The sequence below is a fragment of the Schistocerca americana genome, chromosome 2, assembly GCF_021461395.2.
Source record: "Schistocerca americana isolate TAMUIC-IGC-003095 chromosome 2, iqSchAmer2.1, whole genome shotgun sequence".
Classification (NCBI taxonomy): domain Eukaryota; kingdom Metazoa; phylum Arthropoda; class Insecta; order Orthoptera; family Acrididae; genus Schistocerca; species Schistocerca americana.
In genome coordinates this window covers 256803479-256820051 of record NC_060120.1, presented here as the reverse complement: position 1 = coordinate 256820051, position 16573 = coordinate 256803479, and the positions used below count along the sequence as shown (strand labels likewise).

At 38.7% G+C, this 16573-nt stretch overlaps 1 protein-coding gene across 1 annotated transcript in view; it reads right to left on the bottom strand.

The window, feature by feature from the left end:
* The window catches only part of LOC124595722 (ryanodine receptor), a 690379-nt gene that overhangs the window by 465212 nt on the left and 208594 nt on the right, over positions 1-16573 (bottom strand). The window contains exons 11-14 of the mRNA XM_047134588.1: positions 16022-16193; positions 9719-9888; positions 9392-9516; positions 6299-6499 (exon numbers count right to left, since the gene is read on the bottom strand). Of these exons, the coding sequence (XP_046990544.1) occupies positions 6299-6499; positions 9392-9516; positions 9719-9888; positions 16022-16193 (668 nt within the window). The remainder of the gene's footprint in view (positions 1-6298; positions 6500-9391; positions 9517-9718; positions 9889-16021; positions 16194-16573) is intronic.

The window sequence follows — 16573 nt, the reverse complement described above, 5'->3', positions numbered from 1 at the left end:
ATGGCAGTGCAGAATGCTTGGCTGCCATATCTCACACAAACACAACCACAGCAGAAAATTTTCCATATGCCCCTGTCCTCCTACCCAACCCGTTTTGTTCAAAACAACCAGCCAGCTTGTCTACAATGTTGGTCATCATGCCATACATGTCATAATAAAGGTCACATTGCAACTACGTGCAACACTCGGTCTGCTTCCATTGTGCCCCTCATGTATCAACCTATGGACATTAACGTCGTTAGTCAACTGTGTGAAGCTATTACAGCTGTTTCTAACAAACGTTTCATTGGCGTGCATATTGATACAAATCCCTTACACCTTCAGGTGGATATGGGCATAGTGGCTACGGTACTGAATTCTAATACTTATCTATGCCTTGGTTCCCCTCTTCTGTCAGCTACTTCATGCCATCTTGTCAGTTACAACAGACAGCAGATTCCTCTACTTGGGCAGTACACTGCATAAACAACATACCAGGTGCTGGTTTGGCCAGTAATATTTTTGGAAGTGGACAATGCCTTCACATAACACTTATTTGATTTTGATGCTTTCCAGGCTATTGAATTTACAGTCTCAGATTCCATGCATTTAGTATCATATCTTGTACACTACTAAGAATTGGATGATTTTTGCAAAGAATATTTAGAATATTTACCCCTGTTTTCACCCAGCCCTGGCAAGGTTACTGACTACATAGCACACACTGGTCACAAATCTTTCGCACAACCCAGTTTTTTTTCCCTGCCACACCCATACCACTTGCACTTCATGCTGAAGTGAAGGAAGAACTAGACAGGCATAACAGAACTCATTTTATCTAGTCAATGGGCTACACCACTGGTTGTTAAGAAGAAGCTTATGGGCAAACTCCATCTATGTGTCAACTTCAAGGCGACAGCTAATTCAATTTGCAGCTGATACATACTCTATTCCTAGCTCAGATCAATTTATGATGAAGCTGGCAGGCAGAGAATATTTTTCAAAACTCAATTTGTTGGAAGCATATTTACAGCTGCCACTTGGTGACAAATCATGTCATCTTCTTGTTGTGAATACATCACACAGCTTCTACAGGTGCAACCACTTCGTTTTTGGCATTGTAAGCGAGGCTGCCATTTTTCAATGTTACTTGGAACAGCTTACTTAATACATTCCTTGTTACATCATTACCTTGATGACATTTTCGTTACTGATTCCACAATCAAGGACCATCTTTTCATCACCTGTTGTTTTAGACTTTGCACGACAAGGGTTTTAAGTGCAATTTGGAAAAGTCGCATTTCTTCCAACCCTCTATAGAATACTTGGGACATGTTATACCTTGCCTGGAGATTCAGTCGATTGACAGCACCCATTGCTGTTTTTTCGCACCCTTCAAATGTGAAAGAGCTCAAAGCATTTTTAGGTAAAGCTGCACATTTCCACAAGTTCCTTGGTTTCCTAACCTCTCAATCAAATGCTTAAGAAAGGTGCAGCATTTGAGTGGACTCCCGCCTGTGAACACACATTGAAAACAGTGGAAGATGGTTTGTGATGCAGACTGTTCTTGGCCACCGATCAGCTGTGGCTCCAGACTTGGTAGTAATGGATGCATCACAATATGGTGTCAGAGCACATGTTATCTCAACATCATGTGCATGGTTTGGAACACCCCATCATTTTTGCATTGAAGACACTCAGTGATGTGCAGAAGAATTACTCTCAAATAGAGAAGGAAACTCTCACTGTTTTATGCTATGAAGAAGTTACCTGTGTTTTTATAATGTGTTAAGTTTCATCTGGTGAGTATTACAAATCATTAGTGTTTCTTTATAGTTGCACAGGGCCACTTGTACACAAGGTAGCCCATAGACAGCAATGGGGCCCTGTTCCTTAGTAGGTACAATTATGAGATTCATTTCCACACTATGGCTCAACAGTCAAATGTGATGCCATTTTGTGTTTTCTGATATAACCTGACACTAGTTTTGATCAGGATGAAGTACTTCATTTTTATCTGGACATGGAAGCTTACAAATCAGTGGATGGATTTCCCACTACCAGTTCTCGCATCACTCAAGCCGTCACTGCTGACCTTTTTCTGCATTAAGTGTGATAAAATGTTCAGTGAGGATGGCCTGAGCAACCTCTGGCTTGTGCATTACATCTCATCCACAATTATTTTTTGTTATGACACAGACTCACACTCTTCTGCATCAGGATCACTGGAGCATCTCATGAAAGAAGATGCTGACTAGCTGCCATGTCTATTGGCCCAGAATTGATCATGAGGTTGAACATAAGACAAGGGGATTTTTGGATTCTGCTGTGTTAGCAGTAGCAGAGTCCTTTATGCAAAGGCTAAATTATAAGACTTCTGTAATTTTTCTGTTGATGGGGATAAAAGTAAAAATGGGAATATGTAGAATGAGCAAATCTGTAAAACAGAAAGTGTTTCTAGAATTCAAGAGATATGATCGCGAATTTAAAATAGCCTGTGTAATTATTACAGGACTAGTAAGGATGAAGCTTTAGGCACAGAGTTCTGACATGCTATCACACCAACCTAAAATGTAAGAACAGACAGTTAGAGATTGATAATGGTGGAAATCAGAAACATGTCAGATTTATAGATTTCTGTGGGATGAGGGATGTGTACCACACAAAAATGATACAGGAGGATGATGAGGTGGTACATGTGCACAAGAGACGGAAAGAGGACAAGCCTGTAAAAAGGGATGTTTAATGTATAAAGATGTAAAAATTTATTTTATTCATTAATGTATTTACTCTGTGTAATTGTACGAATAAAAAGTACTTAAATCAGGAAGAGGCAGTGAGAAATACTGCACAGGGGTTGTAAGAAATGTATATAGTGACGCTTTAATGAATAATGTGATTTTTCTACACTAATAGTAATTTATTTAGGGGAAAATTTACAGAACTGTCATTTATTTGAACATATGAACAGGGTGCATTTTGTGCATGGGGGAGGGGGTTAGATAAATAAATTGTATGAAGTAATGATTCAAGTTAAACAGATTGGCTGGCTTATCCTGCCTTATTCATCAATGTGTAGTTGTCTTGATTGTAGAACAGATGCACAGTAATGATCCTAATAGCAATCTTGTCTATAAGAAAGTATTATGACAGTATGAACTAATTAGCAGAAATGTATGCAATTTCTGAGATACACTATGTAACACCAATTGAGATATATGATTGGGGGTGCATCTGTGTCATCAATGAGTTTTATTTTTGGTGGGTTGTACTGCTATGGGAACTTAATTCTGAACACTCAGTCAGTTGAAACGTATTAAATGTGATCATGTAAGAAGAGTTTAGTTCCCTAATACATCTGCATAATGTTGGTATGTGTCTTTCTGTGGGGGTACAAACCAGCTTGAGGAAAGAATGATGATAATGATGATGTTTGGTTTGTGGGGGCGCTCAACTGCGTGGTCATCAGCGCCCGTACAAAGTCCCAATTTTTACACAGTCCAATATAGCCACTGTCATGAATGATGAAATGATGAGGCCAACACAAACACCTAGTGCCCGGGCAGAGAAAAGCCCCAACCCGGCCGGGAATCAAACCTGGGACCCCGTGATCCACTGAGGGAAGAAAACAGCACAATGTATCTGCCAGTGAAGTGAACCAATGGGCTGCAGTGGTTTATTTAAGACACTCTGTATTTTGGTTATGTGGTTTCACCATGTAAAGTATCAATTGTATGATTCTGAGGAATTCTTTGTATGTTGAATTATTATTGTAAAGTTACATCTTTGCCATATTTTGACAGTGCAAACACGATCCATCCTGCAGCGAGTTCCGGAAATGGGTTGTGTGAGTAGAGTGGAGTTGCATATGCAACACGGTGCATGTGTGACTGCTTGCTTGTGATTCTACATATGTATTTAGTATAATAAAAGGTGTACAACTTTGCTTCTGCCGTTTGCCGATAGGTGGCAACAACAGTAAGTAGCGGTCGAAAGAAACTGATCATAGACGTCAGGCAGTTAGCTTGGACCTCGGTCAACATAACCTCATTCAAACATTAGTTGATTTGTGTCTGCATCATAAAGTTGTTCTTGATTGAAAATGTCAGTTTACAAGCCTAATTCTTGTCATTTGTGGGAGGTGTTACTGTTTTGTTTCAATGTGAAGAAAACAGCAGCTGAGTCTCATCGAATGCTCTCAAGTACATATGGTAAGGACGCTATTGGTGAAAGAATGTGTTATGAGTGGTTTCAACGCTTCAAGAACAGTAATTTTAATGTCATAGACCAGCATAGTGGTAGAAGAGAGAATGTTTTTGAAGATGCAGAATTGGAGACATTGCTGAGTGAAGATTCGTGTCAAACTAAAGAAGAATTGGCATGATTAGTGGCAGGACACAGCAAGCCATTTCAAAATGTCTCAAGGCTATGGGCATGATTCAGAAAGAGGGAACTTGGGTCCCGTGTGAGCTGAAACCATGAGACGTTGAACGGCATTTGTATGTTTGTGAACGGTTGCTTCAGAGGCCAAAATGGAAGGGATTTCTGCATCGCATTGTGGCCGGGGATGAAAAATGAGTTCGTTATGATAGCCCTAAATGCAAAAAATCATGGGGATATCCCGGCCATGCTTCCACGTCAATAGCCAAACCAAATATTCATAGCTCCACATAGCTCCAAGATCATGCTGTGCATTTGGTGGGACAAGCTCGGCATCATGTGCTATCAGGTGTTAAAACCAAGGGAAACAATCACAGATGCTTGTTATCGAACACAATTAATGCATTTGAGTAGAGCATTAAAAGACAAATGGCTGCAATACAGCGAGAGGCACGATAAAGTGATTTTGCAGCACGACAATGCTCGACACCACATTGCAAAGCAGGTCAAAATGTACTTGGAAACATTAAAATGGGAAGTCCTACCCCACCCACCGTATTCTCCAGACATTGCTCCCTCTGACTATCACCTCTTTAGATCAATGGTGCATGGCCTGGCTGACCGACACTTCCGATCTCATGAAGAAGTCACAAATTGGATCGATTTGTGGATCGCTTAAAAAGATGAGCCATTTTTTTGATGTGGGATTCGTACACTGCCCAAAATATGGGAGAAAGTAGGGGCCAGTGATGGTAAATACTTTGAATGATGCATGTGTAACCAATCTGTTTCATTAAAGCCTCAAATGTTGGGGGAGAGACGGCGGAAGCAAAGTTGTACACCTTGTATATAAAAAAAGGAAAGGCCACCACTCACCTGTAGACAATTGATCTGTGGTGCACAGAAACTTATGGCAGTAATCAGTATTTACACTAGCTTTTGAGCTCTTGTTCTTTCTGCAGTAGAAGTACACACATTCACACATACAACCACACAGACTCACAAACACACACACCTGTGGCAGGAGTGTAAAATCAGTTTTCTTTTAAATAATCAGAGAAACATCTGTCAAATAGCCTCTCAGAAGTTTCTTCAAATTTTATTTGTAATGTTTTATTGTACAGATGCAAGTAGTGATAAGTATTAGAATTTAAACTGCTTAGTATTAAGATTTTCAGTTGATATTTCCACATGTTGACTCATATTATCACAGAAATTATACACAAAAGGCCCTGCCAGAAGATGTAATAGGGTGTGTGCAGAATAACTGTGCAGAGGTTGGTGCTAATTTGGATTGCACTTACAGGTAAACGAAACACAAATTTGGGTTACGTGAGTTTATAGTTATTTAAACACTTTAGCTGAAACGATTTCTACTTTTTTATCTAATGGCATTTCTAATACAGCACTTACCATAAGATGATATTTACTGAGTCTACAATTATGAAAGCAAAAGTGGCGCTATGTGTTAATAGTCGTTGAAAAGTTTGTGTGTAACTGGGTTTGAAACAGCCTTATTTACTGACATGTTAGGTGTACTAATCACAATTTCGCCTGGTGGACAAGGCTGGCAGTGAACATAAAGCAGTCAATTCTGGTCATGGTCATGGTCATTCTACTTTTATCATTTCAACAATTTCTGTCAGTCACCATGTCAGGTTTCAACTCCAAGCGCACTACAGTAGGTATGTGATGACAACTAGACAATACCACATGGCTAAATATTAAACAAAATTATTTTTTTGTTTGCAGTGGACATAATAGATGAGTTAGGAGAAATAAGACTGGATTGGGAGAGATGTAGCAGTGCCAACAAACTCCACAGTCAAACAATACAGGATGTCTGAAGAAATTTCACCCATATGGTTTCATTTCTATTACTTGAATGGACAGAAAATAACTTTTAGGCAAGACAATGGTTACAGAGAAATATTCTTACCAAGAAGCTGGTACAGATATCCTGAAATAACTTCCCAGTTTTGGCCAGTATCATCTCCAGACAGGGCAATTAGGAATCCTTGTGATGTGATAACATTAATTTTGTCAATAGCTTCAAGGATGAGGTTTAATATTCCTTCTTCTTGAAACAGGTCCTGTCTGTTTCTCAATGCTCTAAGTCTGTTCTGCTTCTCTTCATGTTCTGGAATTGAACAGAAAAACATACTACATTTAAAGAAATGAAACAAAAATATTTTACTTAATAACACCAAAAGCTAAATTAACAATAATTTTGTGACAAAAGAGAAAGATTTGAATTCTTGGAAGACCTTTTCGCAAACATAGGCACTATGCATTTCTGCTTTGATTTGAAGTAAATAAAGGGAAAAAATAAACGCCTATTAATTTTATTAGAGAGCAGTAGATTAAACAAGGTTTAAAGATTCCTCTAATTTCTTTGTTAGCTTCTCATTTGAGTTTGTCCACTAGCTGCTTCCACACGGGATGCAACTAATAACAACAATGTTGTATGTGGAGTTGTCCTTCCATTTCTGTTCTCTTTCCTTCATTTATACTGCACAAGATAGTACAAAACGGGGTATGATCCTGAGCATAGTAATTCTTCACATTCTGCTTTTCCTTTGTAACTTTAGCATGAAACACCAAAGATCACAGTATGATTTTGAGCTGAATTATCATTCAAATGCTGTTATTTTTGCTCTCTGCTACCAGTCACAAGCTCTGTTAACATAACATTCCTCTAGATGGCCCATAAATAGGTTGGCATAGGATGGTGCCATGCAGGTGCCCATAGCCGTATCCCAGATTTGCTTGTAGTTAATGCTCTGAGAATCAATAATAATGAAGATAGGTGGCAACTCACCATAAAGATGATTGCTGAGCCACAGACAGGCATGTAGAAAAAAGCAATCACACTCTCACACTAAATTTTTAGCCATAGCTTTTGTCAGAAAACGAGTGCACACACACATTCACACAATCACTCACACACAACTAATGCACACATGACCGCCGTCTCCAGTCGCTGCATCTACAGTCTCTGAGAGTCAGATCCAAAGAAACCACTCCTCATGCCTCCCTGCCTCTTGTCGCAGCTGCTAGGCTAGTGGCAAGAAATGGTGGCAGCACTGACTGCAAGCTGAAGGGAGTGGTAAGAAGGGGAGAAGCAGTAGGAATGATGGAGTAGGGAAGTGGCACAAGTACTCAGCTGCACCCAGCCAACAACGGTGCATGACACCTCACTTTCTACCCATAAACTGATGCCTGCTACATGCTTTACCAACAACTAAGCTTATGTGATCATTCCACTTCATGTCCCTACAGAGTGTTACATCTAAGTATTTGTATGAGTTTACATATTCCAAATGTTACTCACTAATATTATATTCATAGGATACCATGTTTTTTTGTTTTGCAAAGTGCACAATTTTACAATTTTGAAAATTTAAAGTAATCTGTCAATCACAGTGCCATTCTGAAATCTTCCCAAGTCTGACTGAATACTTGTACAGATTCGTTACTGAACTCCACTGAAAAAGGGGCGTTCAAAAAGAAACGAGTCAGAGTCTGGAATGCACAATCTGGTGACAGGAGGGTAATATCATGGCATGTGTAATAAGGTGTGATCCTTCCCGAGCGTGGAAGTACACAGCCTGTCGCTAGAGGGCATGCATGCTTGTCATGTGACTATAGAGAGCTAACAGTAGCATGCATCAATCATCCAACGCCGCCAGTCGCATGGTTATGCTGACGTTCTTCTTTGACCAAGATGGCCCCCTTCTGATTCACTTCCTGCAGCATGGAACAACAGTGAATGCCCAACATTACTCGCAATCCTTGACCACCCTTTGCCAAGCTATCAAATCAAAACGACCAGACAATCTCACTCCTGTGGTCATTTTGGTCCATGACAATGCAAAGCCTCATAGGGCCACCACAGTCGCGGCACTCCTGCAGAAATTCAAATGGGAGATTCTCCATACAGCCCAGACCTCTCTCCCTATGATTACGCCATTTTTGGTCCCCTTAAAAAGGCTCTGAGGGGCAAACAAGTCACCTTGGATGACAATGTCCAGCTGTACAAGCAGAACTGGTTAACATCGCAGCCCTGGAAATTTTAAGTGGGAGCCATTCACTACCTTGTGTCACAGTGGGACAAGTGTCTCAACAGACAGGGTCAATACTTGTAACATACAGGTACTGGTTTCTGTAATTATGCCTCCGACTCATTTCTTTTTGAACGCCCCTAATAGATAACAGCATCAACTGCGAAAAGTATGAGGTTATTATTAATATTGTCCACAAGAGCATTAATATATAACATAAACAGCAAGTGACCTAACACGTTTCCCTGGGGTACATCCGAAGTTACTTTTAGATCTGTTGATGACCCTTCATACAAGATAACATGCTGTGCCCTCCCTATCAAGAAATCATCAGTTATGTCTGATACCCCATATGATCGTACCCTCTGGACCATTTATATTGTTTTTTCATGTTTTTGTGCCAATTATATTGAACATGCATATTTATAATGACCTCAGTGTTTTTTCTTCTGGAACATTTTTGAAATTAAGTTCAAAACAGACAGTTGGTTATATCCAGAAAACAAAAATGCAATGTAAACCACTGATCCATTTGAAGATAAGGGTGAAACATGCTGTAGAAGAAAATAAAAGTGAGTGCCATGGATAATTGTTTTAACTTGTCTTTTACGTCACAAACAGTTGAAAATTCTGAACCAGTTCCCATATGGATGACATACGGAAATTGCATTATTTTATTAACACATAAGATTTCACTTGGCCTATTTATCATTTCAAAATCTACTTAATACAGCACAGTTTTAGCATGGTTTGAGGTGTCATGTCATGGACTGTGCGGTCCATCCCGCCGGAGGTTTGAGTCCTCCCTCAGGCGTGGGTGTGTGTGTTGTTCTTAGCATAAGTTAGTTTAAGTAGTGTGTAAGTTTAGGGACCGATGACCTAAGCAGTTTGGTCCCTTAGGAATTCACACACATTTGAACATTTGAGCACAGTTTTATATAAATACTGATACTAGAAAATATGCTTACCCATTTCTTCCTCTGGCTGAGCAAAGTAGTTTATTAAATCTTCAAGGCACATAACCATTTCATTTAAATTCACAGACATAAAAAATAATGAATGTCGTCTATTTGTCTGCAGTGTTTCTAGTCCCCTGAAACACATTACATAATTACCTCTTTTATACTATCTTCAAGCATTCTTTTATAATTCATTACATTGCAATTAAATGAATGTTTTAGCTTACCAAATTGGTACAAAAATTCCTATTACACACCTGAACATATGCAGAGGAGTAATAACTATTAATTAATATAATTATACAAAAATTAATTTTTAGATGATTCAGTACTCACGTTATAAATTTTGTGAAAAGGGAACTACATTTTCTTATAACACGAGCCGTTCTCGATTCCTCCTCTTGACTGCGGCTAAAGTCTAACCCATCATCCATTTTCCCTTCTTCATGAAGGACAGCTTGCTTTTCTTCAACTTTCCCCACACCTTTCTTTTTTGTTTCATAAGCCTAATGGGTACAGAAAATTTGGTCATGTTTTAGTAACTGTGTCAAAAGGGACAGTGGGCTATTTTATTTTATGATCTGGGCACTAGTGGTAGCTGCACATCAGAACATTTTGTATCACTCACTACGGGGCAGTCAGAAGTATTATCTTTACATGAACAACATACGAAAATAACAAGTACCATCTCCAACATTTATTAACAAACAATCTTCCTTCAAAGATGCTACTAACAATATTACTGTTTCTTACATGAGACTTCAATGTAATTTTCTTGAGCATCTTAGAGGTTAATGTATCTAGTATCAGTAGAAACTTCTTGTGATGGCTGTAAGATTTCTTAGTTTTCGGAGTGGAAGGTCTGCATGAGACTTATGACATAATAAGGCTAATGCATCTGGTGATGCCATGCTGAATTATGTTGTTTCTTTTGGGGTTTGACATGCAGAAAAATGCTTGTCATGAGAAAAGAATTTTAAAGAGAATACAGTGGTTATCACATTGCATGACAGTTAAGAAAAGGCACTGTTTCAGGTTTCAAAATATTGTCTGGAACTTGCTTAAGTATTTTGCAGAGCTAAAATGCTAATGATAGTCACCATGCACTTCATTTAAATTCCAATACACTAGACTCTCGCTAATCTGGCCCTCAGTAGTGTGGCCTCTCAGAATCCAGCACACATCCAAAAACACGTGCACAATGAATTATCATGCACAACAATGCTTAGTTAAACAATGCTTTATATACTGTATTTGAAATTGTAGCTTTATTTACAGCTCAGAATCATGTCTTCTAAAGGGAAACACCTTATGCTAGAACTCAATCAGAAACTCGAAATTTTAGATAAGTTACATCGAGGTTCTTTGCAGAAAGCCATTGCTGCTGAGTTCAGTGTTGGACAAGCAATTATTTATGACATCAAAAAGAAAGAATATGTTATTTGACAGTACTCAAGACAAATGGATAGTGAGTTGGTAAAATGGAAGGTTATGCGAAAGAGTGAGAATGAAGAACTGGATGTAGCTGTTTATAGATGGTTCATACAACTACACAGTAAAGGAATTCCAGTCAGTGGCCCAACTATAAAGGAAAAAGCAGCTGCATTTAACAAACAACTTGGCTGTAGTAATGTGTTTGCAGCGAGTGAAGGTTGGCTATCAAACTGGAAAAAACAACATGGCATTCGGCAGCTGATAGTCACCGGGTAAAGTCGTTCAAATAACAATAAGGGTGCTGATGAGTTTGTAAGCAAGATATGGAAGATAACAGAGGAAGAAGATTTCACAGCTGATGCCTTGTATAATGCTGATGAAACGGGACTCTTTTACAAGATGCTTCCTTCAGAAACATTAGCTGCCAAGAACGAGAAGGAAGCTCCTGGTTACAAGCAGCAGAAACAGCATGTAACATTAATGGCGTGTTGTAATGAAAATAGGAGTCATAAACTACCGCTTATGGTGACTGGAAGATCCCAACATCCACAGTGTTTTAAACACACTGACATAAATACTCTACCATTGCAGTATTGCGCTCAAAAGAAAGCATGTACAGACAGACAAATATTCTCTCAGTGGTACCATGAAACGTTTGTACCAGCAATGAGGGAAGATCTAAAAAAGGAAAAGCTTCCACTGAAAGCTATCCTTATAATTGACAATGCTCCCAGTCATCCTTCAGATGTTTCTCTAAAGTTTGATGGTATAAAAGCACTCTTTCTCCCACCCAACATGACAGCCCCAATTGAGCCCATGGACCAGGGAATTTTGGAATCAATTAAACATCATTATGGACATTCACTTCTTGTCTCCTTGCTGAACAAAAGTGAAAATGACTCTATCGAGACAATTAACATACGTGATGTTGTTTTCCAAGCAGCCGAGGCATGTGACAAAGTGGAGAGCACTACCACAATGAAGAGCAGAAGAAAACTGTGGCCATCCACTGATGCCGAGTTGGATCCAGTAGTGAGAGACAGCGATGAGTGTCAATTCGCAATTATCAACTACTTTGTACACTGACATGTTCCACCACCTTCCAGGAGGAGAAGAAATTAGAAATTGATGATGAAAATGTTACTAAGTGGCTGAATGAGGAAAACTGTGATACAGACCAAACTTTAACATATGAAGAAATAATCAAAAGTGTGCAAGAAAGTAATGATGAAAGTCCTGAAGAAGAAGACACAGGAGGAGAGAGCATGAACATTTCTCACACAGCTGGTGATGAAGCTGCCAAGGTCTTCCTGGAGTACATTATGCAACAACCAGATACATGCAGTACCAATGTAATGCTTGTAAAGTGACTGCATCATAAAGCAAGCCACCATCGCGTATCATCATTGTGACAGTTAAAAATGAGGGACATGTTTTACAGTGAGTGATACAACTGTATAATCATGAACAGTATATTTTACACTCAAGGACTAAGTTTTATTTGAATATTAATGTATTTTTTGGATTTAATAAAGTATATCCTCTGTTTTAAAATTGTATCCTTTGGTTTAATAAAGTACAGTACACTACTGTATATCCCCTATGTTTTCAAAATAAATAAAAAAACAAAATAAATTAATAAAATAAATTTCAGACACTCAATAATCTGGCACTTCTGCTAACCCGGTACCCATATGTCTCAGGAATGACTGGATTAGCGAGAGTCTAGTGTGTTCACAATTACTAAGCCACAATAACATTGGAAATATGTGAGCACATTTTATTAATGCAGACATACATTTATGTTCGATTTATTTTAAAAATCACAGAACAATGGAAAATCCAGAATGGAATAATGACAATCTTGTGAAAAGGATAGTTGATACTCACCATATAACAGAAATGAGTCACAGATAGGCACAACAAAAGGACTGTCAAACAAAGCTTTCAGTCCAACATGCCCTCATCAGAATAGACAGCGCACACACACACACACACACACACACACACGCGCGCGCGCGCACGAACACGCAAATGCAAACGCAACTCACACATACATCTACATCTACCCATCTACATTTACATCTACATGGTTACTCTGTTAGTCACAATAAAGTGCCTGTCAGAGGGCTCAATGAACCACCTTCAAAGCTGTCTCTCTACGGTTCCTCTCTTGAACGGAGCACGGGAAAAACGAACACTTAAATTTTTCTGTGCGAGCCCTGATCTCTTATCTTATAGTGATGATAATTTCTCCTCATGTAGGTGGGTGCCAACAGAATGTTTTCACAAACAGAAGAGAAACTGGTGATTGAAATTTCATGAGAAGATCCCATCACAATGAAAAAGTCTTTGTTTTAATGATTGTCACTCCAATTCACGTATCATGTCTGTGGCACTATCTCCCCTATTTCATGATAATACAAAACAAGCTGTCCGTCTTTGAACTTTTTCGATATCATCTGTCAGTCCTACCTGATGCGGATCCCACACCGCAGAGCAGAACTCCAGAATAGGGCAGACAAGCATGGTATAAGCAGCCTCTTTAGTAGACCCGTTGCACCTTTTAAGTGTTCTGCTAATGAATCACAGTCTTTGGTTTGCTCTACCCACACCACTATCTGTGTGATCATTCCAATCTAGGTTATTTGTAATTGTAATACCTAAGTATTTAGTTGAACTTATAGTCTTCAGGTTTGGGTGGCTTATGGCATAATCAAAATTTAGCGGATTTCTTTTAGTACTCACGTACTTCACACTTTTCTTTATTCAGGGTCAATTGTCACTTTTTGCACCATACAGATAGATATCTTATCTAAATCATTTTGCAATTTGTTTTGGTCATCTGATGACTTTACAAGACAATAAATGACAGTATCATCTGCAAAAAATCTAAGAGGGCTACTTAGATGGTCTCCTATGTCATTAATATAGATCAGAAACAATAGAGGGTCTATAACACTTCCTCAGGGAATGCTGGATATTACTTCTGTTTTTCTCGATGACTTTCCATCTATTACTACCAACTGCGACCTTTCTGACAGGAAATCATGAATCTAGTCACAGAACTGAGGCAATATTCCATAGGCACGCAGTTTGGTTAGAAGACACTTGTGAGGAACAGCGTAGAAAGCCTTCTGGAAATCTAAAAATAGGGAATCAATTTGACATCCCTTGTCAACAGCACTCATTACTTCATGAGTATAAAGAGCTAGTTGTGTTTCACGAGAATGATATTGTCTGAATCTGTCCTGACTATGCGTCAATAAATCGTTTTCTTTGAGGTAATTCATAATGCTCAAACACAGTATATGTTCCAAAACCCTACTGCCAATTGACGTTAGTGATATGGGCCTGTAATTCAGCGGATTACTCCTATTTCCCTTTTTGGGTATTGGTGCGACTTGAGCAATTTTCCAGTCTTTAGGTGCATAACTTTCTGTGAGCGAGCAGTTGTATATAATTGCTAAATATGGTGCTATTGTATCAGCATACTCTCAAAGGAACCTGACTGGTATACAATTACTTCACCTTCTTTGGTGAACGAGTTTTGGAAAACCGTGTTTAATAACTCTGCTTTAGTGGCACTGTCATCAGTGACTTCACCATTGTTGTTGTGTAGTGAAGGTATTGACTGCGTCTTGCCACTTGAGTGCTTTATGTATGACCAGAATGTCTTTGGGTTTTCTGCCAGATTCTGAGACAGAGTTTTAGTGTGGAAATTATTAAAAGCTTCTCACATTGAAGTACAAGCTATATTTCAAAGTTCTGCAAAACTTTGCCAATCTTGGGGATTTTGTGTTCTTTTAAATTTGGCATGCTTTCTTCATTGCTTCTGCAACAGAGATCTGAGCCATTTTATGTACTGTGGGGGGTCAGGACCATCACTTATTAATTTATGTGGTATATATCTCTCAACTGTTGTTGATACTGTCTCTTTGAAATCATTCCACATCTTTTCTAGGCTTACGTGATCAGATCGGAAGGAGGGGAGACTATCTCTTAAAAAGGCGTTCAGCGCATTTTTATCAGCTTTTTTAAATAGATGTACTTTGTGTTTCTTTTTGATGGCTGTAGGTGTTATGGTATTCAGCCTAGAAGCAACTGCCTTGTGGTCGCTAATCCCTGTATTCATCTTAATATTCCCTATTTGTCCATGATTATTTGTTGCTAACAGGTCGTGTATGCTTTCACAATCATTTACACTTTGAGTGGGCTCATGAACTAATTGTTCAAAATAATTTTCTGAGAAAGCATTCACTACAATTTCTGATGACGCTTTATGCCTGCTGCCAGCTTTAAACATATAATCTTTCGAGCATATCAAAGGTAGATTGAAGTCACCACTGGCTATAATTGTATGAGTGGGGTACCTGTTTGAAATGAGACTCAAGTTTCTTTTGAACTGTTCAGCAACTATATCTTCTGAGTTGGGGGGTTGGTAAAATGATCCAATGAATAGTTTAGTCCGATTGTCAAATATAACCTCTACCCATACTATTTCGCAGGAACTATCTACTCCAGTTTCGCTAAAAGGTGAACTACTTTGAGCTTCAGTGCTTTCTATATGGGCTTGGAGCGCTGGTTCTTTCCCAACACAGCTACGACAATTTACAACTACAATATTGACTGTTTCTACAACTACCTTAGTGTGTTTTACCTGCCCCCTTTTAGACGGATGCCCTTTCTGTGCTTTCCTGAGACCCTCTAAGCCAGAAGACCAACCAGTCCCTTCCACACAACCCCCGCTACCTGAGTAGCTGCTTCCTGTGTGTAGTGAACTCCTGACCTATTACACGGAAACTGGAAACCCACCACCCGATGGCTAAAGTCAAGGAATCTGCACATGAGTGTGTGAGTTGCATTTGTATGTGTGTGTATCTGTTGTCCACTCTGATGAAGGCCTATCTGACCAAAAGCTTTGTTTGATATCTTTTTGTTGTGCCTATCCTGCAACTCAGCATCTCTGTTATATGGTAAGCAGCAACTATTCTTTGCACAATATTATCATTAAAAATTATGGAAATGTACATGTAACAACCAAGAAACTAACAGCATTATGATATATTTTCGATAGAGGGAGAAAGATGAAACAAGTGCATTCCATTGATCTGCAAATACACGCAGTACACAAAATTTACTGCCAGTTTTCACAAATCTTTTAAAGTTTTATAGAATCTACATTACATGAGTAATTATTTGTACCTTATATGATAACCAAAGTGAGGTTTCTGAATGTTGAACTATGACTGTGCTGTCACCATATTTTATTATGGGTGAGCCAATCACTTCAAGATCTTTGTCTTCAAGTACCACTTTCTGATCATCTTTTTCTTGGCGCAGGCAGAATGTTGATGATGCAATTGTTGCTTCATCCCTATGAAAAAAAGATAGAGGTAGTGAAAAATGATTGAATATTCCTATTTTGAAGGAGAAAATACTAATTATTATTTCATGTATGGCTGTATTTCACTAATATGTAAACATGCACATAACTGAAAATACGTTTTTAGTAAAGAATTTATAGTAATTCTTCAATTACAATTTACAAAGGAACAACTGTTCAGTCATCAAAATTTAGGATCCCTTAAAATAATAAAGGCAAGCATCAGGATGACTGCCACCCAATTTCTTTTGCCATACTTGTCTTATCGAGATCTGTACTCTATTTCAAATGGCTCCACAGATAACAAAATATTAAAACCAAAACTTCATTTCTTTTAATAGGTCACGTGTGATTATCAGTTCCTGCGTCAG